Raw genomic sequence first — 26,314 nt, 5'->3', positions numbered from 1 at the left:
AGGAGCCAGCTTGGAACAAATTGTTCTTGTAGATGCACTGTTTTAGGTTATCTGCTTGCTGACGGAGAATGACATCAGAAAGCTAAAAGACTCGGGGGAAAGGCGAGAGACCAAAATACCCTCAGTTCTATAACAAGGACAGGTGTCAACGAGTAATGTCAGAAGATCTGACAAGTAACTTGTTGCACGCACACTATCATTTGGAGATGACTAATCTGCAATGTGAAAGAGTTATTTCAATTCCCAATCAACCCTTCAAAAGCCACTCAGCCTGATTCAGACCCTTGGCAGCTCAACTGAAAGCTCAGCTCTCCTGAGCTCCTGGCAGTTGATGAGGTTGGGATACTGTTTATCCAAGTTTTCTTTATTGACTCTCATCATCAAGACAGAGTCCAACACCCTCCTGACCGGAATCCTGCAAGCTCCCAGGAGGCACCAAGCCTAAATGAAAGGAATAGCACTGACAGGGTTGAATTCCCAGACCCAGAGATGCTGGGGAGAGAAGAAGGTCAATTACATAATCCAGTCCTTTACAGATTTGTTCTTCTTTCATACAGAATACTCTCATCTGCTTTATCAATCCCATTTGAAATCACTCTTTCACTGAGTCTCCTATTAAGCAATAATCACTGCTTGCTATTTTTGTCATTACTTAGCAGCTCTTCAAGTTGGCTCATTATTTCAGAAAGCTGGAATTTGCATATGGAAAGTCATCTCTACCATGAAAAGGCCATACTTAACAAGATATTCATCAGAAAAATGTAGTTACTGCAGCCTGTAGCGTTTTATCTGTTTCAGAGGGGTAAATAGTCAGGACTTGTAAAGGAGTCAAGTATGGAAATAAACGTATTGACTCCAGGAGCAAGTTGGCCTAGCAAAGATTATTTGTATAATCAATGAGGGGTGAGAGGGAGGGAATGAATGAACCAATAGATAAAATAACGTTAAACTTGAAGCTAAAAATAAACTAAAGTTTTAAACTCCCTGGTGGCCAGCAGCAAGCTGATGTTCACTGAAAGAGAGGTGAAACATGCTGCTTAGCACCATGAGACTAGGAGGCATTGTGTCCCTCCAGAAGATATCTACACTCCTTAATTGGCCGTTTGTCTTTCCAGTGGAAAGAAAAGGATGTATGACGTCATTCAAGAGACCATCGAGCTCGATTTTCCACTTTTTGTTGCCAAGATCTTCAGCTATGTGGCAAATCCAGGGCTGATCATACCTGCAATTCTGCTCATGGTGTAAGTTTTCCTTGCAGTATTGCATGCCTGGCTTGGGAGAGAAGGTTGGGAAAAAAACACTTTGGGATATTAGTTGGGTCTAAATACAGCTTCTGCTGAGAAAACATCATGGATTAGAGCAGACACGTGCTCCCTACTCCCCTTACCTTTGCCTAACCCAATTTCCCAAAGTTTAATTACCTGACCCAATTAAATACAACTTTGTGGATGAAATACATTGCTGACAGAGGCCTTGTAGATATCAAAGCTGTCACAGCTTCCATATGAAAAATTTTCTGTAGCCAGCAGGAAATAAATGGACAGTCTCAGCCTGGTGCCTTTTGGAGAAGCAATTTCTGTCACAGCTGGTGGTATTTAGAGCACAGCCAAGACAGGGCATTCAAAAATTACTTGTTCCAAAAATATGAAGAGTCGTGAGCTTTGTTTGGGTTTGGGGCTTTTTATTTTTTCATTTTCCAAATAATACATCTGGTATTTGTTTTAGTGCCGTTCTATCATTTCAGCTTTGAAATCAGACTTAAATCCCAGCACCTTCAGCAGTACTAGGATTAGTTCTCCTTTTCTTTTTTTTGTTTTTTTAAATATACTTTTGGCATTGTTCTTTAGGTTTTCCAAATCTATCAAAATGAGTAGAAGGGTTGTGGCCAAATTCTTGCACTTCAGACTAATCAATGGGAGATAGGGAGAGAGCTGGGCAGCCTGTTACATACAGAGCTTCCTGTTCTGACTCTTTCTGGGGTATCCACATGCACTGGGGATGAGCCTCTGGGCTGATCCAGTACAGCTGCCCTTGGGCACTGTGATGCTTCATCCTGCATACCTACACCAAAGGTAATGCCAATAAATTATATCAAATACCAGTTCCATACAAAGCTTCTTATACAAACAACCTGAGAAAAATCCTAATTAAACTGAAAATGACATGTCACTCCTCTACTTGCTCATTTTCACCTAAAAAGGGTGAGCAGGTACTGTAACTTGTGCAGGCAGATCCTACACCTGTACGAACCAAATCAGGTCTGTGCAGGAGACAAGAAGTCTCGCACCACATTCCTAGCATGGCCAAGCATATTATAGACTAATAAACTCTGCTCCTGTGGGATTCAGAAGCCATTGTGAACACAAAATAAAGGCTGCAAAACACCTCAAGTGGGGCACCTTTATGAAAGGGCTGCAGGCCAAGTTTCTGAGGCTTTGATACAACCCTCAAAACAGCTGATGGGAGAGAGTAATGCCTTTAAAAATGTTGGTTTTTTTTCCAGTGACAATCTCCTGCCCTTTCCTCCACTGACAGCTGGGAAAAGTAACAGCACAAATTCAGTTTATTTGTTGAAGAGACACCTTTTATCACACCTTTCCAGTGTTGGCTATTCCCACTCCACTGACTTATCATCAGTCCATCGCTCAAAAAAAATAAAAAAATAGACTGCCTGTATGTATTACATACTTTTAATTTCCAGCTGTTCAGCTCCCGAGAGTCACAGCTCTAAAGAAGTGGCTTCCCCCATGGTGCCTGGACCTGTCAGACATACAGCCCCTGGGCAGTAGCTCTCACATGCCCTGAGGGCATTGGGTGTCTTGCAGAGGCACTGCTTGTTATCTACATACTCACCTTGCCTGTGATAATCCCAGACAAAATCACAACAACCAAACAAGGCTGTTTCTTAAGGCTTTTGGCCCTTTTCTCTTCTCCTTTTTCAGCCAAGTGCCCAGTTTCCTGCCTTGTCTCTGAAAATCTTCAACTTCTGCTGTGGTGCTGAGAGGCAGACAGGGTTAAGCTGGAGTTAGTCCTTATGATGAACCCATCCAGTTTTCCAAGAGATTGAAACCAGGGAAATGCAAAAGCCTTATTTAGTCCTGATGAGCAGAGAGCCAGAAGCTCTCAAAGCAGCAGGCAAAGCAACCTACAATCCAGCCTAACTAAAAATAGCCTCTACAAAAAGCAACAGGTGGATCGTAAATGGACGGTCTGTTGATTTTGATTGCAGCCTCTCAAAAAATGTGTTTTCCACTTTTGTGGACTGAATTAAGTAATTTTCTCTAGCCATGACAACCCCTTCTCTTTTATCCAGGTGCAATCCAAAATGCATCTTCTATTTATTTTGGTTCTTAGCTCCTGGTTCCAAACAATGATGGGGTCCAGCGAGTGGCATGGGTGTCAAGCTTACTGTCCTGCTTTTAACCACCCAAGGACAAGGGAAATAGGAAATACAGAGAAAAAAGAATGACAGATATTGTGCCCATGGGCACATAATCTAATTCCACTCAGGTTGAGAGTAGGATTTCAAGCTGTGGCCTGCAGAGCTTCCTGGCAGAAGATAGAAGCATTTCACTGTATCAAGAAGGGGGAAAAGATAAAATTCCTATGCAGGCTAGAAATGGACAGTGACCCACACTGTCCCCAGAACTGGGGAAGCAATACATCAGATAAAAGAGGTGCCAGGGTGTCATGGTTTAAATCCACATGGAAATTAGGCACTGCCCAGCTATTTTCTCAGCCTCTTCTCTCTCCCCAGTCCTGGTGAAATGAGGAGGACAATCAAAGAAAAACTTGTAGGTGGAGATAAGAACAGTTTAATAATCAAAATCAAAGTAAAATATAGTAAAAATAGCAAATGATAAATAATAATAAAAAGGGAAAAACAAGTGACACACAATACAGTTGCTCACCACCCATTGGCTGATGCCAGACTCCCTTCCCAAAACCAGATTGGCCCCTGTTAAAGGTAACTCCCTGTTTATACACCAGGCATGACGGTCTATGCTGTGGAATATCCCTTTGGTGCGTTCAGATCACCTGCCCCACCTATGCCCCCTCCCAGTTTCCTCCTCACTGGCAGAGCTTGAGACAAAAACAGAGGTCCTTGCTCAACCTAGGATAAACAAGAATCAGCAAAACAAAAACATCAGTGTGAAAACAACACCATTCTTATTCGCAGCCCTGATTACAAGATAGTGTTTTTTAAACAGTGAGCTTGATAACATCGAAGAAATAAAACTATCACACCGTTACAGAAGAACACAAAATAAAAACAATTTCCAAGAGGATTTGCAGGACAGAGAGCCCAGATCACCAATACTGAGTTTTGGGTTAATGCTAGGCAAAAGGCAGCAAATGTGTTTCCTCTAGACAGACCCCTGTAAAAAACCTCAAGAAAGGCAATCCTAAGCACCACTTCCTGATCTTCCACCTGGAAACCCACATGCCAGTACATGGTGCCTTTCTGGGTCAGGCACTCAGTTGATGAAATCCTATAGCAGTGAACCAAACAGCTGGTACTTTGGTACTTTTCCTGGGAATGGCTTGGAGTCACTGAGCAGATGATGGTTATAATTTAGAGAAATAAAGGCACTCCACAAAAGCAGGAGACATTTTTTACTACCGAAATATTACTGGCTGGTGAGTGTCAGAGGTGGTGAGACAGACCCAGACTCCTGGACTTGTTTTAAAGCTCAGCCTCCCTGTGTGCCAGAGGCTGGCAGCCAGCATGCCCTCTTCCCATCCCCACTTGCCTTTCAGTTCCCCCCAGCTTGGCTCAGTTTTCTGCTGGCTTTGGTGTGCCCTTTTTGGAGAAGACAGGATCGAAACAAAAGCCCACGGCTCTGCTCCAACCTGGCTTCTGCTTGCCCTCAGTTTCTGTCTCTGCTTGCTCTCAAGAGCTCTGTCCAGGGATACAGGATGCAGCTGGTCCTGGAAAAGGGAGAAGGAGGACTGTTCTTTGAGCACTGCTTTTCAGGAGAGGTGTCAGGGCCCTATTCTACCACTATTTCCCTGGTTTCCCAATTTTTACTAAGGTCCCTGTGTTACCTGGTGGCAGTTCCATCTCAAGGCTGGTGCCTGGTTTCCCCAAGGCTGGTACAAAGGAAGTGGAGAGAGTCCAAGGCCAGCCAAGGTGGAAGCACAAGGGCAGGCTGGACATTGTTCTTCTGTTTGAGCACAACTGAGCCCTGGATGGGCTCAGCCTGTCTCAGCTAACCATGCCACAGGAAGCCAAAATTTTTCCTAAACCCTGAGCTTCTAAAAGAAGTTTGGAGACAGCTGGTGGGAAAATTAGGTATTAGAAGGTAAGCAAAAAATTAAATGTTCCTTCCTTGTGAAACTTTCTCTTTCCCCTGATCCCATCACTACAGCAACATGTTTTCTTTTCTAGCCTCACCATCTATTACCTGAATGCTGTGTCTAAAGCGTATCAGCGCGCCAATGCAGAGCTGAAGAAGAAAATGCAAATGGTAGGTATTGATCTGTCAAAGCCACCTTTGAAATACCATGCACTTCAATTTTGATGCATAACATATGTTTTTAAATCACTCTGCACTTTGGTGACACAAGAAGATGACGTATTTTATGCTTGTTCTGTCCCCTCTGATGGCATTTAATGTCTAGCTGTGCAGAGTGGTCACATCTCATAATAGCCTACTATTTCGTACACCAAAACTCCAGCTTTCTCATGAACTGTGCTTTTTATCTACAAAAGTAAGTTACCTCAAAGTTCAGACCATGTTTTTGTGCCTGAGATTTCCTGGGAACAACGATAAGCCCATGAAAACCACAGCCATTTTACTGGCACAGGACAGGATCCAAACCAAGGAAGCAGTGCCACATAAAGAAAAACATCACATCAAGCAGAGATTGGTGCAACATTAAAAGTGAAGGTGTGAGCACTGAGAAATGGGACTTCATAAATTACATTCAAATGCTGAAATACAAAGTTAATCACTTGGCCTAAAGGATTAGGAAATGTCTTGATGCAAAGGGCCTCCTCGAGTACTGCAAGAGTTGAACATGTGCTACAGCATGTTCAGATTTTGGGGCACTCTATTTCATGCTGCACAACCTGGCTGAGATCAGGGCTAAAGGAAGGACTCAGCACTATCCAAAAGTACAGATTCCGTCTACCATCCAGAAGAAAATCTTTTGCAGCCCTAAATGTATGCAAGTAAAGCCAAAGACAGCCCTACAGCCCATGCCTGTGCTGCTGTACCCTCTTCCTCTGGATAAAGCCTGACACCCTCTCTCACTAGAGGCTCACATTTAAAAGTAACCAATACACCAGAGAGGGCAGATTGGTAGCTGCAGCAACTCCAGCCATATTATCAGCAAGTGCTTTGCCCTAACAGGAGTAGAGCCACTGTTCTCCAGTCCTGCCTGGGAAATACTTTCTTTCTTGGAAACACTTGATCACCAGACCAGGATTCAGCATCTTGGCAAAGAGATTCATTCATACCAACAAACACCTAGTCAGACAAACATGACAGCAGTCCACCATTTCCCAGATTACATCTGCAGTTTTTAACTAAACCAAATGTTTTTATTAATGCAGCAACGTGAAGAGGAGAAAAACAAGAGAAACAACAAAGCCAGTACCAACCCTATGCTGCAAGATCTGGAGGATTTACTTACACCAAGTACGAAGACTGAAAGTCCCCCCAAACAAGCAGAAGGTAAAAATTGTACAATCTGCCCATAACACTTCTGAAAAGGCTCATTTAGACAACAAAGTGACTGGTAGCATTGAGAAACTGGAGGGATACACCTTAGCAAGGGATTGGATGGGTATAATTAGCACAGATTTTGTCCTGTCACAGAAGTCCACCTGCCAATGGACACCAAGGAAGGGCACATTTTTAGACTGGACTATGTCTCGCACATGCTTGTCACAGTGGGAATTGTAATCCAAAATTATTGTTCATGATTCACATCCCAGCTATTAACCATGCTGCTCATGAAACCAGCATTTATTCTGGGAACACTGTTTAAACTCAGTGCTGTTTCAGGGCTGATGAGTTGAGCAGACTTTTTCTTCCTGAGTTGAGCTTTTCATTGGAAAATTCATCATGAATGAGGCAGAAACTTTTCATAGGATTGCACTGAGTCTTAGGGTAAATAAATGCATGCTCTCAGCTCTGCTGTGGGGGGGTCCATGGCTGGGCAGAAAGAAACAGGAGGAGGCATTAGCACCATGGTCGGGTTTTTTTAACAGAAAATGGATCCTCCAGGCTCGACCTCAACCAGCCACTTCCTGGCTTCCAGAGCCTCTGGCTCTCATTTCTGAAAATCACTTGAAAAATTTTGACTTTATCCTGGTACAGGTGAGAAAAGCAGACTAGTGCCACCATAACCCCCTTGAATTTGATGGGCTGAGACAAAGTGGAAGGTTCAGAGCAACCCAATACAGATCTTCTCCAAAGCAGACTCAAGGCATCAATTTAAATGGAAATAGTGCTGGCAGTGTTTTGAGTGCACTGAAAAGAAAGACTAAAATCAGGAATTACCCATGACCCCCACCCCAGCCCCATGCCTAGAAGTGTACCAGCATGGCTGGTAGGATTCTCATGTCTTATAAATGCATCAGTAAGAACCTGAAAAGGGAGGTTGGGCAGCAGAGACATGTACTGGCTGTTGAGTTGCAGGGTGGGGAACATTCTTATTCCTGTTTTTTTCACTCAAATGCTCAAACACAAATCCCCAGACACTCCAGTTCTTGCACATAGAAGAAACAGCAGCCACTGGGGAGAGGACAGGAGGCAGTGTTTGCTCCCAAGAAAATAACATCCATAATCTTTGCTCTAGACAAGAAAACAGAGTCTCTGAATGAAACCAGCCCTGTCAGGAAGCCAGGCAGAGGAGAAATCCTGGCTGGCAGTCCCATGGCTGGAGGGAGAGGAGCAGCCTTCACCCCGCCATCACAAGTGTTTGTCACACAGCCACGGACACTGGGCATGCGGGCACCCTACCCTGGCCAGCCCAGGCCATGGGGACACCCCCTGGGACCAGTCCCTGGAAGAGGGAGAGGACAGCCATGCTACCCATGGGCTGCTCGGTAACCTCAGCAAAGTTTCTCCTGTCTGACATTAAAATAGAGAGAGGTGCTGCATGAACCACTGTAGTTTTGGTAGGAAATGGTTGCTGCATGCTGGACACCCACCTGTGGTGCTCTGTATCTATCCAACACCCTCTAACACAGATTTGTTTAGACACTTAGTAGTACTTGCAAATTGTAACCCCCAGAAGCTGTCCTGATCTTGATCCCAAGGGAAATGGGAGGTGGTCAGAACAAAAATCAGCCATGACATTGCTGAACTGCTTCACACACAACACAGCCCTGTGGCCATCAACAGCAGCGAACTTGCTCTGTGGAGCAAGTGCTTGCCAGTACTTTCAAAGACTTATTTAATTAATAAAAGTGGTGTGACTTTACCTGTCATTTAAACATTTAAGTTGTTGTGGATTTTTTCTGCTGTTCCTCTGCCTGAAGAATTTAGAATTAGAAAAAATTGAGTATCCCTGCTCAGCCACAGGCACCTGCTTCTAGAGGATACCTACCAGAGGAGGTTTTGTCCCTTGTGATAGCTTTCCTACAGTCTACCTCCTCCAAACTTCCATCTTTTTGTTTCAACCTCATCACCACTTTCTCTAGGTTCCCATGATACTCCTCTTTTCACAGTCTGTTGACAGTAGCTTGCACCATTATTTCAATCCCTGGATATGATTCCTTGTGTAGCAACACCACCCAGCACAGCTGAGAGACTAACAGTGCCTTGGCCTAGTTTCTGATTGTAACCAGTTAGAAATTCCTGGTGCAATTTAAGAACAGCATCATCCAGATCTACAGGACTAACCAGGACTCTGTGACAGACCTTCTAGGGGTTGATCTGCTCTATAACACCTACAGTTTCTTCCTGTTATTGACATTAACCCACCCTGATCAGCTTATGTTATAAATGCAAAGGCAATTTTGGGATAAAATCAAAGACAAATTTATTAATAAACAATAATAAGTAAAAACAGCGATAAAAACCCACAATAAAAAGATCAGCGCAGCGCTGGGTGGACAGGGGTCTACACCAGAGGTATAGGTTTCCCAAATCCACGTCTGAGCATCCTCAGGATTGGGGTTTTATAGGATTTTTAAGTCCTCAGGCCAAAATTCCAGGCAGGTTCCATTCACCAAGTGTCCTTGATTGTCCAGTGAATGGACTTCCTGACATAGAATGATGACATTATTTCGTGTCTGGCCAGAATCTCCTCATATGCAAAGGAGACTCTGTGTGTTGCAATGTTAGGTTTTTCATGACAGGGTGGTGGAATCCGGGCTGGTGCCGATGGGTATCTCGGCCGGGTTTCCTCCTTTGTCTCCCCTGATTGCTTTTTCAACACAGAAATGTTTAAGTCTGGCGAAGTCTTTCTTTTGGAACTTGTCTTTTTCCCACTGATCGGTTTCTCTACCCACTGGAATCCGCAGGGCGTTGCTTGGGTCCGGAGGTAGATAATTTCCCGAGCTAGTTTCATTGTTTTCCTGATGGTCCGTGTCCTGTCTGTTTGTTTGGGTTGATGGGCCGGTTTTGGTTAGTTATCTTGGGCGTTGCTGGCAATCAGCAACTCCTTGGAGAAAAGCCTCATCCTACTTTGAGGAGAGGCTTTTCCATGCTTTATATTTTGTTTTGTCCCTACAAAACATATCTTTCTTATATACACTCCGAATTTTTAATACAACCATAATTTATTACAGTCCCCCACCTAATAATTTATCACATTTAAAAATTCGTTATTTTCACACTTTCTTTTAAAGAAAAGTATCCTTTTCTTACTCCTTTTTCATCATCATTTTTTCTTTGTTTAATTGTCAATTTTAGTGGTCAGCATATGTTCGTTTTCAAATTTTTCTAAGGCCCTTAATGCCTTATTACTCTCTTTCTCTTCTTCTAAAACCAGTAATTTAGAAAGAAGGGCATTTTTATCTTGTGATTTTTCCGGATCTATTGGGAGGGCGGCAATTTGCATTCCTTGCACTACAGATTGTATTAGCCTAATCAGACAAGGAATTAAACAAGGCAAAAAGATGATTCCGGCTATTGAACATCCTATAAAGAACACTAGCTTTTTCCACCAAGCCCCTTGACCGAAAATTTGGTCCCACCAAGAGGCTTGTAGAATAGAATTCCATTTTTGAACTGGCACATGTGCCACTTTCTTGATTTCCGCAGCTAGTCCCTTTATAGTCTCGCCATAATCATCTATTTCCATGCAACACTCTGATTCATTGAATCTCCCGCACACCCCCCCCTCCTCAGCTAGCAAGTAATCGAGAGCCAGTCTGTTCTGGTAAACAAAGGCTCTCATTTGAGAATGTTGCCTTGCTAGGAGTTCCAGGGCTTCTGAGGTGTGATTTGAAACTACCTCCATTACCGCTTGCAGTCGAATGAGCCGATTAAGGAGATAAATGGGGGTTCTATAACCCCAACTTCCATCATTCGCCCAAGTGGCCGGACCATAGTATTGTATGATTCTCTCGGCCGGCCATTCCTCCTCGTTCCATTTCTGGCTCCCTCCTGCTATCGGTAATATCTTTTTTAGGTCCCTCTTTTGTCGAGCTAAGGTTTCAAAGAGGGGAGCCCCTAGGGACTTACTTTCACCTTTTGGTAGTGTAAAGAAAAATGGCCGAATTAGTCCGAGTGTGCATGACCCTTTCCACTTCCGAGGTAATTCACTGTATGCCTTTTTCCCGCATATCCAGTAAATTCCATCGGGAGCTTCCCAGTTTTTATTAGTTTTTGCCAGATCCTCCCAATAATCCCTCAGGCCTATGAAAGTATGGAAGGGATTGGCCCCTGGTTTCTTGTTCCAACATAATCCGATAGTCTCTATCCACTTGCAATTGTTTTCCCGATAGGAGATCCAATATCCTTCGGGTGATTCCGGGTGCCAGATTTTTGTTTTCTTTTCTGAGTTTACTGTGAGGGTATTCACACACGGAGTGTATCCTACCAAATCGGTAAACTCTTTTCCCTCCCGGCTAATGCAAAAAGTCCCAATTATTCGGTCATCTATGACCCATCCTTCTGGCCTCCGGGTTGTTTTTGAGAATTTTAATTCTGTCCCTTTTAATATTTGTTCCGGGGTCAATCCCTCTCCTTTCCATGGCCACCTCTCGGCTGATTTTAAGCCACCGCATATCCAGCAGTTGGATATACCTAATTCGGTGGCTATTTCCTGCATTAGATCAACAAACAAGTTTTGGTTGGGGCTGGGTAATTTCCAATTATCGTATTGTTTTTCTAATAACTCATATTGTTCACTGAGAGAGTTTAACCTCTCTTGCTCCAGCCTTTTCTTTTTATTTTCCATTTCTTGTCGTTTTAAGTCTATAGCTATTTGCTTTATTTTACTCTCTGGATCTAATCCTTCTTCATCTTTTGAAAAACAGAACACTGGGTCAAACTGAAAACACGAGTTCTCGTCATCTGACTTCAATAGTTCCAAAATTATGGGTTCATTATTGAATGTCAGCTTTGTCTCGTGTTTCACATTCTTCCCCTCCCAGTACAATTTTCCCCCCATCATACATGGTTTTAAGTTTGCTTTACTGTAGCAGGTAGGGTTAACTCGGTGGTAAGCCAGAAATGTCGAGTGTTTCTTTCCCCCAACCCAGACAGTTTTATTACACTGTCTGCAGACCTCGATTGGGGAAGTTCCCTTAATTTCTCTTTTGTTTCGGAAGTGGGTTATTGCAACCCCTTTTTCTTCCAAGTTCCGAATGGGTTTTTCCTTGATACTTGCTCTCGAATTCGAGCACCAGATTTTCTCTTTTGATTTACACAATTTGAACTGAGTGCCGTTGAGCCAACAAATACCTGCGTGTAGTTCTAAAGGACACTCGGTCAAGTGCTCGATTTTTGTGGCAGTCTGACACTGCTCACACTTCCCCTGGGGACCCTCCCCTGGGGGTACCTCGGGCTCTATTTCCTTGATCGAGCACATGACTAGGCTCAGGGACATCAGGATTCCCCACAATTGCATCCCTCTGCCATTCCCTCCGCCCGTATAAAAGTATACGGCGGGGATAACCATCTTCCCGGCAGCAAGGACTGTCTTCAGGGGCCCTTGATGTCCTGATGGCAAACCTCCGCTTAAAGGTTGCCCACCGAGATGCTTTAACCGGTTCAAATCTGCACGGTACTTTCACGGTCTTACGGCACTCAATTTCCAAGGGTTCGGCTTTGCAATCAAGCTGACCCCCTAATCCTTTTTGATAAAACAAAAACCACTCCGGAGAGTCTAGTTCTAAAAGGCCCGCTCGAGTTGCAAGTATCAGGAATCTATTTGTTTGGTCTAGTTCTCTCTCGTGACACCTAGAGCACAATCCCCTCGGTTTATTTCCCCTTATGCAATGAGCTACCCAAATCTGCTTACAGTAAGCACACTTAAAATGTATAAACGGAAAACAATAACAATCGCGGATATTGCAACTTATCCTTTCGCTATTGTTCATTTGTGGTGTCTTCGGAGCTTGATTTTCAAATCTCCTGGCGGGGTGGTGATCTTCCACTCGGGGGCTTGGCAATCCGGAACCTTCTTGGCCCGAGAGAAGTGAGTCCACCCTTTCTCGGCCGTTCGTACAGCAGTGTCCGTGGTCAGGAGAACGAGGAAGGGACCTTCCCAATGAGGACTGAGGGGAAGTTCCCTCCACACCTTAATTAATACTTTGTCGCCCGGCTGGATTTTGTGAATTGGAAATCCCAATGTCGTGCTTTGAGGAATCAATCCTTTTTTCCGGAGTTCCTGTAGATTTTTATTTATAGAAATGAGATAAGGTTGTAATTGCACATCCTCTATTTGAGGGTGTGCCACCGGCATCCCATGCCTATATGGCATTCCATATAGCATTTCAAAAGGGGATAAACCGGTTTCAGAATGAGGCATGGTCCGGATGTTTAACAGGGCTAAAGGAAGACATCGGACCCAAGTCATTTTTGTTTCGATTATTAATTTGGACAATTGCGATTTTAATGTTTGATTCATCCTTTCTACCTGTCCCGAGCTTTGAGGGTGCCAGGGGGTGTGATATTGCCATCTGATTCCCAATGCTTCTGACAGTTGTTTAATGATTTTGGAGGTGAAGTGAGTCCCTTGATCAGAATCGATATGGTCTATTATCCCATATCTAGGAATTATTTCCTCTAGTAGAATTTTAGACACGGTTTGGGCCGTAGCCTTTGCTCTGGGAAATGCCTCGACCCAATGTGTCAGTTTATCCACTATCACTAATAAATATTTATTTCTCCCAATCTTTGGTAGTTCCGTGAAATCTACCTGGACTCTCTCGAATGGCCTATACGAAAGTGGCCGGCCACCCCAATTTGTTTGTTTTGAATTGGCACGATTTACTTTCTGGCATATCACGCACCCCTGTACCTCTTGCTTGGCAAGTTCAAAGATTCCTTTACATCCGAAAAATTTTAAAAATTGTTCAGCCAGTGCTCTGGTTCCCCAGTGGGTTTGTTCATGCAATCTCCTGAGTATTCCTCTCGCTATACTTTTTGGAACCAGCTCCCTCCCGTCTGGCAACCACCATTTATTTTCTTTAAAATATCCACCTACCTTCTTGAAATCTTCTTGCTCCTTCTCTGAAGGAAGCACAGACACTTCTGGGGTTTCTTTGGGACTAATCTCAGGAATACTTACCGCCAATAACGCAGCTCGTTTCGCCTCTTTGTCCGCTAGATTGTTTCCCCTGGTGTGAAACCGCCACCCAGTTTGGTGTCCTTTTACATGGACTACGGATATCTCCTGGGGCTCTCTGATAGCTTCTAAAATTTGTTTAATTATTTCTCCATGTATTAATCTTTTTCCCTTGGTGTTAATTAAACCTCTTTCTTCCCATATTTTTCCGAAAGTATGCACTACCCCAAATGCATACTTTGAATCCGTAAAAATTGTTCCCCTTTTTCCCTTCAGGCCTTTGAGGGCTCTTAAGAGTGCAAATAGTTCACAGGCTTGGGCCGACCAGCATGCCTGCAGGGGACCTGATTCTATGATTTGTTCGGTCTTACCATTTATGATGGCATAACCTGACTTTCTTTTTCCTTCTACCATTTTTGATGAACCATCAATGAACCATTTTTCCCCCCCTTCTAACTCTTGATCTTCCAGGTCCGGTCTTACCTTAGTTTGCAATTCTACTGCTTCAATGCAATCATGCAATAGCTCACCTGTGGGTTCCCCAAACAAAAACTGCGCCGGGTTTTGGGCAGTAGTTGTTCTTAACTCGAGGCCTGGTGAACTGATTAGCATGGCTTCATATTTCAGAAGTCTTGAATCAGTTAGCCATTTCTCGGCTTTTTGTTGTAAGATATTTCTTACATCGTGTGGGGTGTAGACTGTTAAAGAGGCTCCAAAAGTTATCTTTTTTGCTTCCCCAACTAACAGAGCTACTGCAATAATTGCTTGCAAGCAAGTAGGCCACCCTCGACTGACTGGATCTAGGATTTTTGATAAAAATCCTATGGGCTTTTTCTTTTCTGCCCACTCCTGGGTCAGAACTCCTTGAGCTGTTTGTCCACTTACATCAACAAATAGCTGGAATTCTTTGTTTGTATCTGGCAAGGTTAGAACAGGGGCAGTTATAAGTGCAGTTTTCAATTCCTGAAACTTGCTTTCATCCTGAGTGGTCCATTTCAATCTATCTGTGTTTAATCTCTCATACAAAAATTTTACTTTTTCGCTGTATCCTTCAATCCACTGTCTGCAATATCCCAGGAGCCCTAAAAATTGCCTGATTTGTCTTTTCGTTTTTGGGGCTGGGAGCACGAGAATCCCAGCCACTCTGTCAGGATCTAACATCTTTTTCCCTTGAGAAATCCAATGTCCCAGATATTTTACCTCGGGCTCCGTAAACTGCAGTTTGGATTTTGATACTTTCAAACCCTTTTTTCCCAAAAAATTCAACAATGAAATTGTACTTTTTCTGACTTTTTCTTCCATGGTTCCAGCAATTAATAAATCATCTACATATGTAAGAGCTTTGTCCCTTCCTCTGGAATGAATTCAGTAAGTAATTGTTCCAATGCCTGTCCAAATAAATTGGGTGATTCCACAAACCCCTGGGGGAGGACCGTCCACCTTAATTGTTGATTTCTATTCGTGTCCGGATCCTCCCACTGAAAGGCAAAGAAATTCCTACTCCCTTCATCCAAAGGACAAGTCCAGAATGCGTCTTTTAAATCAATTACACTGTACCATACATCCTCGGGTGAGAGTCTGTTAAGTAAAGTATAAGGATTTGCCACTACCGGAAACCTGGTTCGGGTTCTAGCATTTACTGCCCTGAGATCCTGAACCAGTCGGAAGCTCCCATCCGCTTTCTTTACTGCCAGGATGGGAGTGTTATGTTGGGACATGCAGGGTTCGAGGGTACCTCCTCTAAGGAGGTCATCAATTACTAGTTTCAAACCCCTTTTCCCTTCTATCGGGATGGGATATTGTTTTACCCTTATCGGGTCCTCTGGGTTTTCTATTTCAATTTTGATGGGGGTGATATCTAATTTCCCCACCTCCCCTTTTGAATGCCACACTTTGGGATCAATTTCCCTTTCATCTTTTGGAGTTAAATGAAATATCTTTATTACTAATTCAGAATTCTTTACAACAATGTTTATACCTAACGAGACAATCATATCTCTTCCTAACAAATTGTAATCGGCTTCTTCTACTAATAATAAATTTCCTAGACATATTTTATTTTCAGACTCTATTTCCACATCTTTAATTACAGAAACTTTGAAGGGATCTCCCTTCGCACCGATTACCACTACCTTTTCTTTGCTTGCTACGCATCCCCCGGGTAATTTTTGCAGGGTGCTTCTCTCAGCTCCCGTGTCAACCAAAAACTCTATTTCCTCACGATGGGGACCTACTTTTAATTTTATCAAGGGCTCTTTAGCTGTTATCGTCCCCATCTGAAAAAGCCCAAGACTTCCCTAATCTTCTTGAAATACTTGTTCATCTTTTATTTTCTGGCGGCAATTCCGTTGTAAGTGTCCTACTTTCTTACAGTAAAAACATTCTGGGGGATCTTTCCGCGGGGCGGAGCCATCCTTCTGTGGCTCCTGCGGCTTTTTCGGCGCTGTTTTAAACTTGCCGTGTGCCTGTTCTTGTTTCTGAGCTTCTTTTACTGCGGCCACTAGTATTTTGGCCTGAAGTTTCTGTTTCTCGTCCTCTCTCCTCATGTAAATCTTTTGAGCTTCCCTTAGAAGCTCTTGGAGACCTTTCTCTTGCCACCCTTCAATCTTTTCTAATTTCTTTCTAATATCCTCCCATGATTTCGTCACGAATTGTGTTTTGAGTAACACTTCTCCTACCGGAGAGCTAGGGTCTGTCCCAGAATAAATCTGCAGACTTCGCCGCAATCTCTCCAACCACTCGGTGGGGGATTCCTCCTTCCCCTGACATTCCCCAAACACCTTACTAATATTTTGGCCCCGGGGAACCGCTTCCCTTATTCCTTGCACAATTATATTCCTTAAATCATTCATACTCCTTCTGCCATCCTCTGTTTGAGCGCTCCAACTCGGGCTTACGCTCGGCCACTTCTGGTCGCCTGGCGTTCCCTGAGGGTTTCGCCGCTCCCAGTCTCTGATACCAGCCTGTTTAATCATTTCTCTTTCCTCCTGACTAAACAGAGATCTCAAGATAGCCATGAGATCCTCATATGTATAAATGCTACTGCCTAAAAATTCATCCAATCTCTCTGCTACTCCAAACGGATCATCTAACAATCGTCCCATCTCTTTCTTAAACGCTCGCACATCCCCTGAATTTAGGGGTACATTCACAAACCCAATCACTCCCGGAGCCGTAGGCACTTCCCTGAGAGGGAACATTCTGTGCCTACTCTCATTCTCTTCCCATTCTTCACTCATCTGTCTAGCCTTAAGCCGAGTCCTGCTTGCGGGGGGGGAATAGGGGTTTTTGAGAGTTTGTTCCTTTATTGCTGATGTAAAATCAGTCGCCACTAGGTTATCATGAAGGATTCCCCTTGCCAAGTTCGAGGAACCTGGCTGGGGCAGTGGGACGGGCAATGGGGGATACGGAGATCCCCGACTTTGCGCTACCATGTTTTCTGGGGAAACAGCAGCGGTTGCGGTTCCCACAGGAGGAGCCAGAGGAGGGGCCACCGGAACCACTACTGGCGCCGGTTCCCCTGTTCGCGATGTGTGTGCTTCACCTTGTTGCGCTGGCGAGCTCGTGGGAGCTGATGGCACCACTTGATCCACCCCGGGAGACCCTGCTGGCCCGTGGTATGGAGGGGGTAAATGATCAAGGGGCTCCCAGGTTTCTGTTTTTGTTTCACTCTTTAGTTTCATCGGAAATAGTCCTACTCTGGCCTTTAGCCAGAGTCTGGCATATTCCTTTTCCTCGGGGTCCGAGGAAACCTTGCTCTCTACATAAGAGAGTAACTCCTTACACGTCCACTTTTCAAACGTTCCTAATATTGGCCAAGTGAGATGGGGTCTCAGTTCCTGTTCACCCCAAACCTCGGCACAATAGTAGATCATTTTTGCCTTGGACTTCTTTTTCCTCTCAGGGCAATTTTCCCAATATTTTAACAACCAACCTAAAGGACTTTCTGGTGGGATGTCTAACAATTCCTTCGTTTCTATGGAAGGGTTTTTCTTATCTACTGGCTTTTGTATTTTACTCTTTTTCTGTCCCATGGTGAAAAAAAGGAGTCTTACCTAGTACTCTGCGTTGTGTTTGTGTTTTGAGAGAGTCAAAAGTCTGCTAATACTCACCTTCGCGGTTTGCTGTACCGGGGTCTTTCTTAGCGCTTTGATCTCTCCTTCGGACCTCTCCTGGATCCTAATTGCTAGAAGAGTTTACTCTTTCCCGAGCTCTACTGGACGTCCTCTTCCTCTTCCAGCCCTTTGTGATCGGTCCCCCAGAGCACCCCTTTGGCCCCAGGTTTTACAAACGCGTATAGAGACCCCTCACACCGATTCGCTTCCTCCGTAGCCGGCCAATTCCCTCGCGGGAGGATGGAACCGCAACTTTTGGAGTCCGCACTCGCTCCGTGATCAGATCACGTCTCACACACGCTTGCCCAATCACCCCGCTCAACCTCGCAGTACTTACAGCAATTTTCTTGCGAGGATGTCTTCGTGCACAACTGACTTTTTATGAGCTACCAAGCCGCGGCTTCTTTTCCCGAGCTCTTCTTGGATCCGTATCCTCTTTTATTGTGGTTTTTACCTTAGCCTAAATTTGGTTCGGGTGTCGGAGTGAACTGCGGAGGTTCTCGGCTTCCCAGGCCGCTGAAATCAGCGGGGGTACCCCCCTGGATAGCGAGGTTCTCCCACAGTTTTTCCGATCCGAGTCACGGCACCAATCTGTTATAAATGCAAAGGCAATTTTGGGATAAAATCAAAGAGAAATTTATTAATAAACAATAATAAGTAAAAACAGCGATAAAAACCCACAATAAAAAGATCAGCGCAGCGCTGGGTGGACAGGGGTCTACACCAGAGGTATAGGTTTCCCAAATCCACGTCTGAGCATCCTCAGGATTGGGGTTTTATAGGATTTTTAAGTCCTCAGGCCAAAATTCCAGGCAGGTTCCATTCACCAAGTGTCCTTGATTGTCCAGTGAATGGATTTCCTGACATAGAATGATGACATTATTTCGTGTCCGGCCAGAATCTCCTCATATGCAAAGGAGACTCTGTGTGTTGCAATGTTAGGTTTTTCATGACAGGGTGGTGGAATCCGGGCTGGTGCCGATGGGTATCTCGGCCGGGTTTCCTCCTTTGTCTCCCCTGATTGCTTTTTCAACACAGAAATGTTTAAGTCTGGCGAAGTCTTTCTTTTGGAACTTGTCTTTTTCCCACTGATCGGTTTCTCTACCCACTGGAATCCGCAGGGCGTTGCTTGGGTCCGGAGGTAGATAATTTCCCGAGCTAGTTTCATTGTTTTCCTGATGGTCCGTGTCCTGTGTGTTTGTTTGGGTTGATGGGCCGGTTTTGGTTAGTTATCTTGGGCGTTGCTGGCAATCAGCAACTCCTTGGAGAAAAGCCTCATCCTACTTTGAGGAGAGGCTTTTCCATGCTTTATATTTTGTTTTGTCCCTACAAAACATATCTTTCTTATATACACTCCGAATTTTTAATACAACCATAATTTATTACAGCTTAGATCTGGTGTTCACACGAGTGTTGTTCTTCATAAAAATGTCTAGTAAAAAAAAATTCTTCAATAAATCTAATCCATAGCCATAGATAGTAGCAGTTCTGCTAAAGCTGGGATATCTGGGTTTAAAAATGTCCTCACTTTGACTTTTTTTCTACTAAATTCCATAAAACTTGTGATGTTCAGGACAGAAAACTCAACAACTTATTTCTCCTCTATGTCTTAAGAGAGCACAGAGGATTTGACCTTCAGCCTGGGAATGTCCACCTTTCAGGAGCTGGGAAAAGCAGACCAGTTAGGTCAGACTGGAAAAAGTATTCAGTCTTTCAGGTCTAATACAACAAAATATTTTAGACATCTGCTTTTTCACAGAAATTATGAGCTTAAATATTGTGCTGTGCTTATTTGTAGAGCTTATTGAGACCTAGCTTGTTTGTTGATGTCTGTGCTTTAGAGAGACCAGAGCCCTAGAGAAGTACTTCCAGGAGATGCAAGTAAGAGACAAATAAAAGGAGATTTTAGAATTTCTTCAAAAATTAAATCACTGCATTTTTCTTTCAAATGCAGAAAAGTCAATGGATTGTTTCTAGAAATAGCTGTTCCTGGTGCACAGCTCAAAGTCAGTTTTGCTGTTCCCAGGACACTGCTGTGGGTAGGGTTGGTCATTCTCCCATGGAGCCTCCATGTGAGAAGCTGCTCATCAGATTTATTTCCTGAGCTTGGAAGGACATTTCTCTGATCTGGGTCCCACAGATAAGACCTTGTCTGGGCTCTTTATTGTGAGAGCTGCTGATGCAGACCAGCTGTGGTAAAGTCTCTGCAGAAACACCCATTCACTGAACTGAAGTCAGATGAGAAGGCCTTTTCCAGGAGTGCTCATATTGGTCAGAAAGTGCTGGGGAAAGGTGTTCCCAGCCTGCTAACCCAGAAGGATGTCACAGAAACAACACAGTGCCCTGATTTCAGCACATCCTGTCTGCCCTGCAGAGTCTGGCATCTTAGGGACTGGTTACGTATCAAGGAAGAACACTCTTCACTCCTCAGCTCACACTGAAACAAAGTTTGGAAAGGGGAGAATGTGGCTTCAGATCTCACTCACCTGTGCTAGAAACAGGGGCTGGAAGTGTGTGTGGGACTACATTATCAAGAAGCCATTAAGAACTCCAGACAGGTTTTGAAAACCAAAGCAGCAGAGGCAGACTTAGACCAGATGAGTCACTATTACAGGATTTGGATACTCTCTGAACCAGGCCCCTGAATCAGACCAGTAATAATGTGGAGCGTTCCAAAGCACTGTGTCATCTCTGGAGCACACAACGGCCCATTAGCTAATTACTCCTTCAAGGCTTGTTTATCTCTAATTATAATACATTAGGTTCACCCATTGATCAGTGTATTTTGCAAGCTCAGAGACTCCAGGATACTAGAGTGATATTATCAGCCAGACAATTCCTGCAGACAGACAGTGGCAAATCTCTTCCCTGACTCCAATCCACAGTGGGGTGCTCTATTAGAACACAAGAGTTGTGAAAGGTGTAAAAATACCAACCCTCAGTCCTCATATTTACTGAAATGATTATTTGTCTCTTGGAGTTTTGAGTCCATTTACCAGTTATTCACATGCAACTGAAGGCTTAACTCCACAAACTCACTGGAATATTCAGTAGTGTTTGGTTTCATTCCTATTTTTCTATTGTTAGAAACAGCAAAAAACCCTTATCTGAGCATTGATTTCCACCCCCCTAACATTTGTTGAAAGACTGTGTCCATCTCAATCTTCCTACAGGGCTCGGTCAAATTTCAAGTGGAAAGAAAAAAAAAGTGAAAAGCTCAAAAGGCTCCTAGTAACATCTCTCACAGCTTGCACTCATAGATGACTGGAAGAGCCCTCTGCTTGGCAAATTTTTCACGTCTTGTCCAGCCACTAGCTCAAATGCTGCAGCCAAGAAGTTTTGGTAAAAAACCAAGGAAATATATCAGCTTAATTATTTTATTATTCTTCTCATCAGAGGTTTGTTTTTAAACAGGCAGCTCTCATGGGCATCAGTTTTTAGTTTGCATGGCCAGGCAGAGCATCTGCTCAGTGTTACTAATGAATGGGAACCTCAGCAAAACAAAAAAAATTTAAAGGGTAATTTTGCAAAACACGTGGCTAAACATGAGCTGTGAAGGGGATTGCAACGTACACTCTTCTCTTTTAGAGTCCAAAACATAATTGAGATATTTCTATCATAATGTGCTCAGAGGTATACAAGACAAACTGCTTTCTGTACTCTCAATGAACAAAAAATAGTAGACATTGTTTAGCAGGTTTGCTCATAAACCCAGAAAAGAATGCAAAGAATACACTGATTTTGTATTTGGTACCAAGGCACCTTGGCTTCTCCAAAGCAGAAAAATCAGCTTTTTGCTGCAGAAGAACAGTAAGTTCTTTTTAAAAGGGAACCTTGAAATACCTGAATTTGTATTTTCAGGTAGCTTATATGAAGCTTTCCGAGGAGAGAAAGGGAAACAAGCACTAGGTGCCATCACTACTGACAGTATTCTTTTTCCTGATAACCTCATGTATTCTAAACAAGCAGTCAAGATCATATTGAGCTTTCATCCTCTTCTCCTATAGCTGACCCTGCACTATGACAAAGCCATTTATCACACATTCTGAACCTCCACAGAAAGAGAATTGTCATCTTGCTTGAAAATGTGAGCTGCAGAGGTCTTGTGTGTCATCCAACTCTGTTGTTCTTTGGAATCTTTCTCTGCTCATAGGACAGGGGAGAGGGTTTCCTCATACCAGCTAACAAACCAGAGCTCTAGGGATGGATTTTTAATTTCTTTCAGGGTGCTGAGGAGGGTTTTCAGCTGCATATCTAAGCTATAGAAACCTCTCACCTACAAACAGGCTCCAGACATCACAAGAGCCATTGTAGGAACAAGGGCCCCAACCTGCACTGGCACCAGCCCCAGTTTCCAGACCTACCCTAAGAAACTTCCTCTGACAAATCCAGGCAAGAAAGACAACCAAAAACCACTTCCCAGAGAAAATTCCTGATGATGGAGACTGGGATTTTATCAGTTTATCCTGCCCCACAAACTTGAGGAGCCCTACGAGCTCCTGTCCAGCTGGGCAGGAGATCTTCCAGCACCAGACTGGGAATGTCCACCTTCAAGGAACTGAGCAAAGGAGCCTGGTTAGATCAGACAAAAGGCAAATTCAAAAAGGATTCTGCTTTAAAGGTCTAACCCAAGAAAAAACACTTAAGTATCTGTTTCCTCACATTAGGAATTTAGAGTTTAAATACTGTCTTGTACTCATTTGTAGAGGCCTAGCTCTTTTCTTGGCATCTTTGGCTTATAGAAGAGACCAGAACCTTAAAAAAGAACTCCAAGGAAACACAAGCAAGAGACAGATAAAAAGGAACTTCAAAATTTCTTCAAAAATGAGGTGGTAGGGTTTTGCTTTCAAATACAGAAAAACCAAGGGGTTATTTCTAGAAATAGCTGCACCACTCAAAGGAGGACATTCACGCACTGGCAGAAGCCCAGCCAGGCAGGGCCCCTGCCAGTGTCAGGAGCACCAGAGCAGCTTCTACACTGGTGAAGATGCACTAAGAATTAATGTCTTGTCCTGTGGGCCCTTGCCTTGACCCCAGCAGGACGAGGGTACAGCAGGTCTCCCACCTTTCCTGCATGTTCAGACCCCTCTCTGCAACCACATCAGTTCTTTCACTGGCAATGAAGCAGGTCAGACCTTTGAGCCTCACCCCACCACCTCTCTAAATCATATCCCTTCAAAGCAGAAATGTCCTGGTTAAAAAAAAAAAAAAAAAAAAAAAAAAGGAGTGCTTGCCAAAAAGCTTTAAATTAGTGATTCTCCCCATTTTGATTCATGTTGTATGCAGTGTTATCAGCTCTCCAGCCTGACAGCCATAGGGATTTTTTTGCTCTCTGTCATGGTTTTCTTGCCATTTGCCTGAGCCCTGAGGCAGCAGCTTGTCCTTTGGCAGGTGGCAGCCCGGCTTCATCTGCAGCCAAGGCTTTATCACTCCCAAATGCTCAGATTCAGTTTTCCCCTGGGGAAAAAAGTGATTCTGAAACCCCAGGATTTCTAGGTCCTGGCCCATTTCTCACACAACTTAGTCATCAGTGCTGAATCAGAACTCAGACTTGTGTTTTAAAAGGACTATACCAACACAATGCTCTGCTGTGTCGAGCTAATGCAGGGAGGCTTGTCTTTGCTGCAATCACAGAACCCAACTCCCTGGGGTCCCCTTCCATTCAGACATCTATAAACATCCAAACCCAGTTGTGAGCATTGTCTCTAAATCTTAAATTGGTACCACATGGTGCTACTCAGAGAATACCCACGTCCCCCATGACCTCAGCAAACAGAGGCCACCAAGTTCCCACGTTATCAGGAGATAGACTGTGTATGCATGTATCCACACAGGGAGTGAGATCAAGATGAGTGGATTTTTAAAATGTTTTGAATTTATATTATTTTCTGCACCAATTCTCCATGATTGACAGCAAAACCAGAAAGCACTGAAGCACAGAGATTTCTCTGCAGCTGGTGCTCCAAGCACACAGGTGGAGGGAGGAGAGCTGACAGGCACCCAGGGATGGATGGATAGATGGATGGACAGAAGCCATTTCCCAGTCGACAAAGGCTTTATGTGCACCAGCCTCAAACCTCCATGGAAAGACCCAATGGACAAAAGTCACTTGGAAGGTGGCAAAGAAGCCAAGAGGAGGAGAGGTACAACCACTGAGAGTCTTCTCTATCTCCTGAGGACCAGACCATGCAACAGAGCAACAGTGGGACACAAAAATCCCCAGTGCTGATCTCAGCTGTGCTCCCCAGAGGTTCATGCCCCAGGCAATGAGAATGGGATTCAGCATCCCTTAACCCCACTCACAGAGCTGGGAAATCAGGAGGGTAAGAAATTCAAGAGCCCTGCACCTGCCTGGGGGCCAGCACGGAGATAAGGGCACACTATACCCACCACTGCTACACAAAAAATGTGAAAAATCTTTGCAAGGAAACAGCTGCAGGATATAAAAGCAGCAAAGCTTCTCCATTAGGAACTGAGCAATGCTTGCAGAAGCTGCCAGTGTCATCCCTCTCCTGGCAATGTGGGAGGGAGAAAAAATAACTTCAGCTCAGTTGAAAATAAAATGAAAACAGCCATAGTGGCATAGCACTCTTACCTGGAGTGCTTGAGGATAGACAAACCATCACAGTGATCAAGTCCACAGATCAGATTAGTAGGAGGTGGAACATTATTTTAATAGAGTTACTAACTCATTTTTTCCAGGGAAGAGCAGCTGTAGAAACATCCCAAGCAGCTGTGTTCTCTCCCTTCCTCCATTCTCCCTCCCTCAAAGCAATGTTGTTTGGGGGAGCCAAGGCTTTACTACAAAAGCCTGCAGATCCAAACCTTCTTCTAATTAAGAAACATTTCACACATATGGGACTTCTGGGGTTTTTTTGGGTAGCAGCACAGTAAATTATTCAGTGCCTTGGCAGATGTGTAGGATCTTCAAAATATGAAGGCTATTATCAGATTTATTTTAATAAGGTACCTGGAGGGCTCAGGGCCAGGAATAGAGGAAAAAAAACAAAAACTAAACACCGTAATGAAAACCATGCCTTCTCCATTAGCCAGAGTACTTTGCTACAGCAGCTTGGACAGAGCAGCACAAACACTGCTTTAACACCAACACTTCACTGCCACCACAGCAGCACCACTGCAGCTTGCAGATCCCTCAGCTCCGTGTAGCTGCTGCACCATGGAAACAACTCCAAGGCCAGGACTGCAGGGCTTTTGCACAGGGCCCTGGCAAACTCAGCTTCTGCTCCCCAAGAAGCCCTGCCGTTTTTGGAGGAAAAGGCTGCAGAAGTGTTTTGATACTGAATTTGCAAATATAACAAGTGAGCCACTGACAAGGTTTTATTCACAAGTAGCTGCAGCTCTGCCTGTGGAACTCTCCACAGCTTCTGCTCAACTTTCTACACCTCTGTCATCATGCCCACATAGGATGGGGTTGTGCCACAGCTGCAGAGAATCAACAGTGGGGAAACATCTGCCTTACCACCGTCCTGAGTGTTGACCTGTGGACAAAAGCAGCTCCCTTGTGCAGAAGTGGTGGAAATGTGCTGTAACCCATCTCCAGGGAAAGCCCAGTGTCATGCACACGCCCTTTCAGCCCTTTATGTCCTCCTCAACACCTATGCCAGTAACATGGAGGGTAAGTAGCTTTTAAAGACCTTTAGCTGGCTCTGAGGAGCTGTACTACTCCCGCTGGAGCAGGACGAGTCACCACCTGGGTATGCCACACTACCATGGTGCCACTGAAGCCAAGTACTGTATTTGAACTGGTTATCCACCAAACAGCCAAAACCTTCCCATTACTGGGGATGAACCAGACACACAGAACTGCTCACAGTACTCCTCCAACCCAAAGTCCAGGAGGAAAAGCAAATCTTCACCTAAAATAAAGGGTTTCCTCTTTCATGCCACCACTAGACCTCAAATTCAGAGGAAAGAATAGAGAAGGCAAGGCAGAGCTTCTGAAAGTAACATCTGTTTAAACTGTTTGTGAGATTACTGTTCCACCTGGCCTTGCAGGTGAGAAGGCAGCCTCTGGGCAGTTTTGGGGGCTCCACAACAAGCAGATGCATCCTAGACAGTGTCCCTTCAATCTCATCTTACCAGGAAGACGTGCCAAGCACAGGTTTGCCACAGGGGTCCCTGTGAGCAGCTACCACAACTGCTGAGCTCACCCCAGCCTAGGAGAGCAAGGAGGCAGCTGCTCTGCCTGATGCCCACCCCACTCCCCTCTGGTTTGCACTGCCCCACGGGAGGAACTCATTGCTCACCTCCGTATTTTGTGTTGCAATTATCTTAACAGCAAAAGAGCAGTGCCTACCAAATGGACACCAGAAGGGAAGGTAAATCCAGTATTCTTGTAACTATAGAAGATTTAAAATAAAATGTAAAGAAATGCAGACACTTGACACTTACCTTAAGAGAGCAATCTCCATTCCTGTGATCCTAGGGGAGCAGAGACAGCACCGGTCAAAAGAATGGCTTCACAGAGTACTCATCCC

At 44.2% G+C, this 26,314-nt stretch overlaps 1 protein-coding gene and 1 long non-coding RNA gene across 2 annotated transcripts in view; one reads left to right on the top strand and one right to left on the bottom strand.

Moving 5' to 3' along the window:
- The window catches only part of TMC2 (transmembrane channel like 2), a 30,603-nt gene extending 22,537 nt beyond the window's left edge, over window positions 1-8,066 (top strand). The window contains exons 17-20 of the mRNA XM_058833666.1: window positions 1,116-1,241; window positions 5,393-5,471; window positions 6,563-6,683; window positions 7,813-8,066. Of these exons, the coding sequence (XP_058689649.1) occupies window positions 1,116-1,241; window positions 5,393-5,471; window positions 6,563-6,683; window positions 7,813-8,066 (580 nt within the window). The remainder of the gene's footprint in view (window positions 1-1,115; window positions 1,242-5,392; window positions 5,472-6,562; window positions 6,684-7,812) is intronic.
- Window positions 1-26,314, bottom strand: part of LOC131576708 (uncharacterized) — a 54,614-nt gene extending 28,300 nt beyond the window's left edge. Inside the window, exon 1 of the long non-coding RNA XR_009277047.1 lies at window positions 26,229-26,314. This is a non-coding gene — a long non-coding RNA (uncharacterized LOC131576708). The remainder of the gene's footprint in view (window positions 1-26,228) is intronic.

The sequence above is a fragment of the Poecile atricapillus genome, chromosome 2 (genome assembly GCF_030490865.1).
Source record: "Poecile atricapillus isolate bPoeAtr1 chromosome 2, bPoeAtr1.hap1, whole genome shotgun sequence".
NCBI classification, from domain to species: domain Eukaryota; kingdom Metazoa; phylum Chordata; class Aves; order Passeriformes; family Paridae; genus Poecile; species Poecile atricapillus.
Note: the sequence above shows the minus strand (reverse complement) of the source record. Positions and strands in the feature narration are given on the sequence as shown.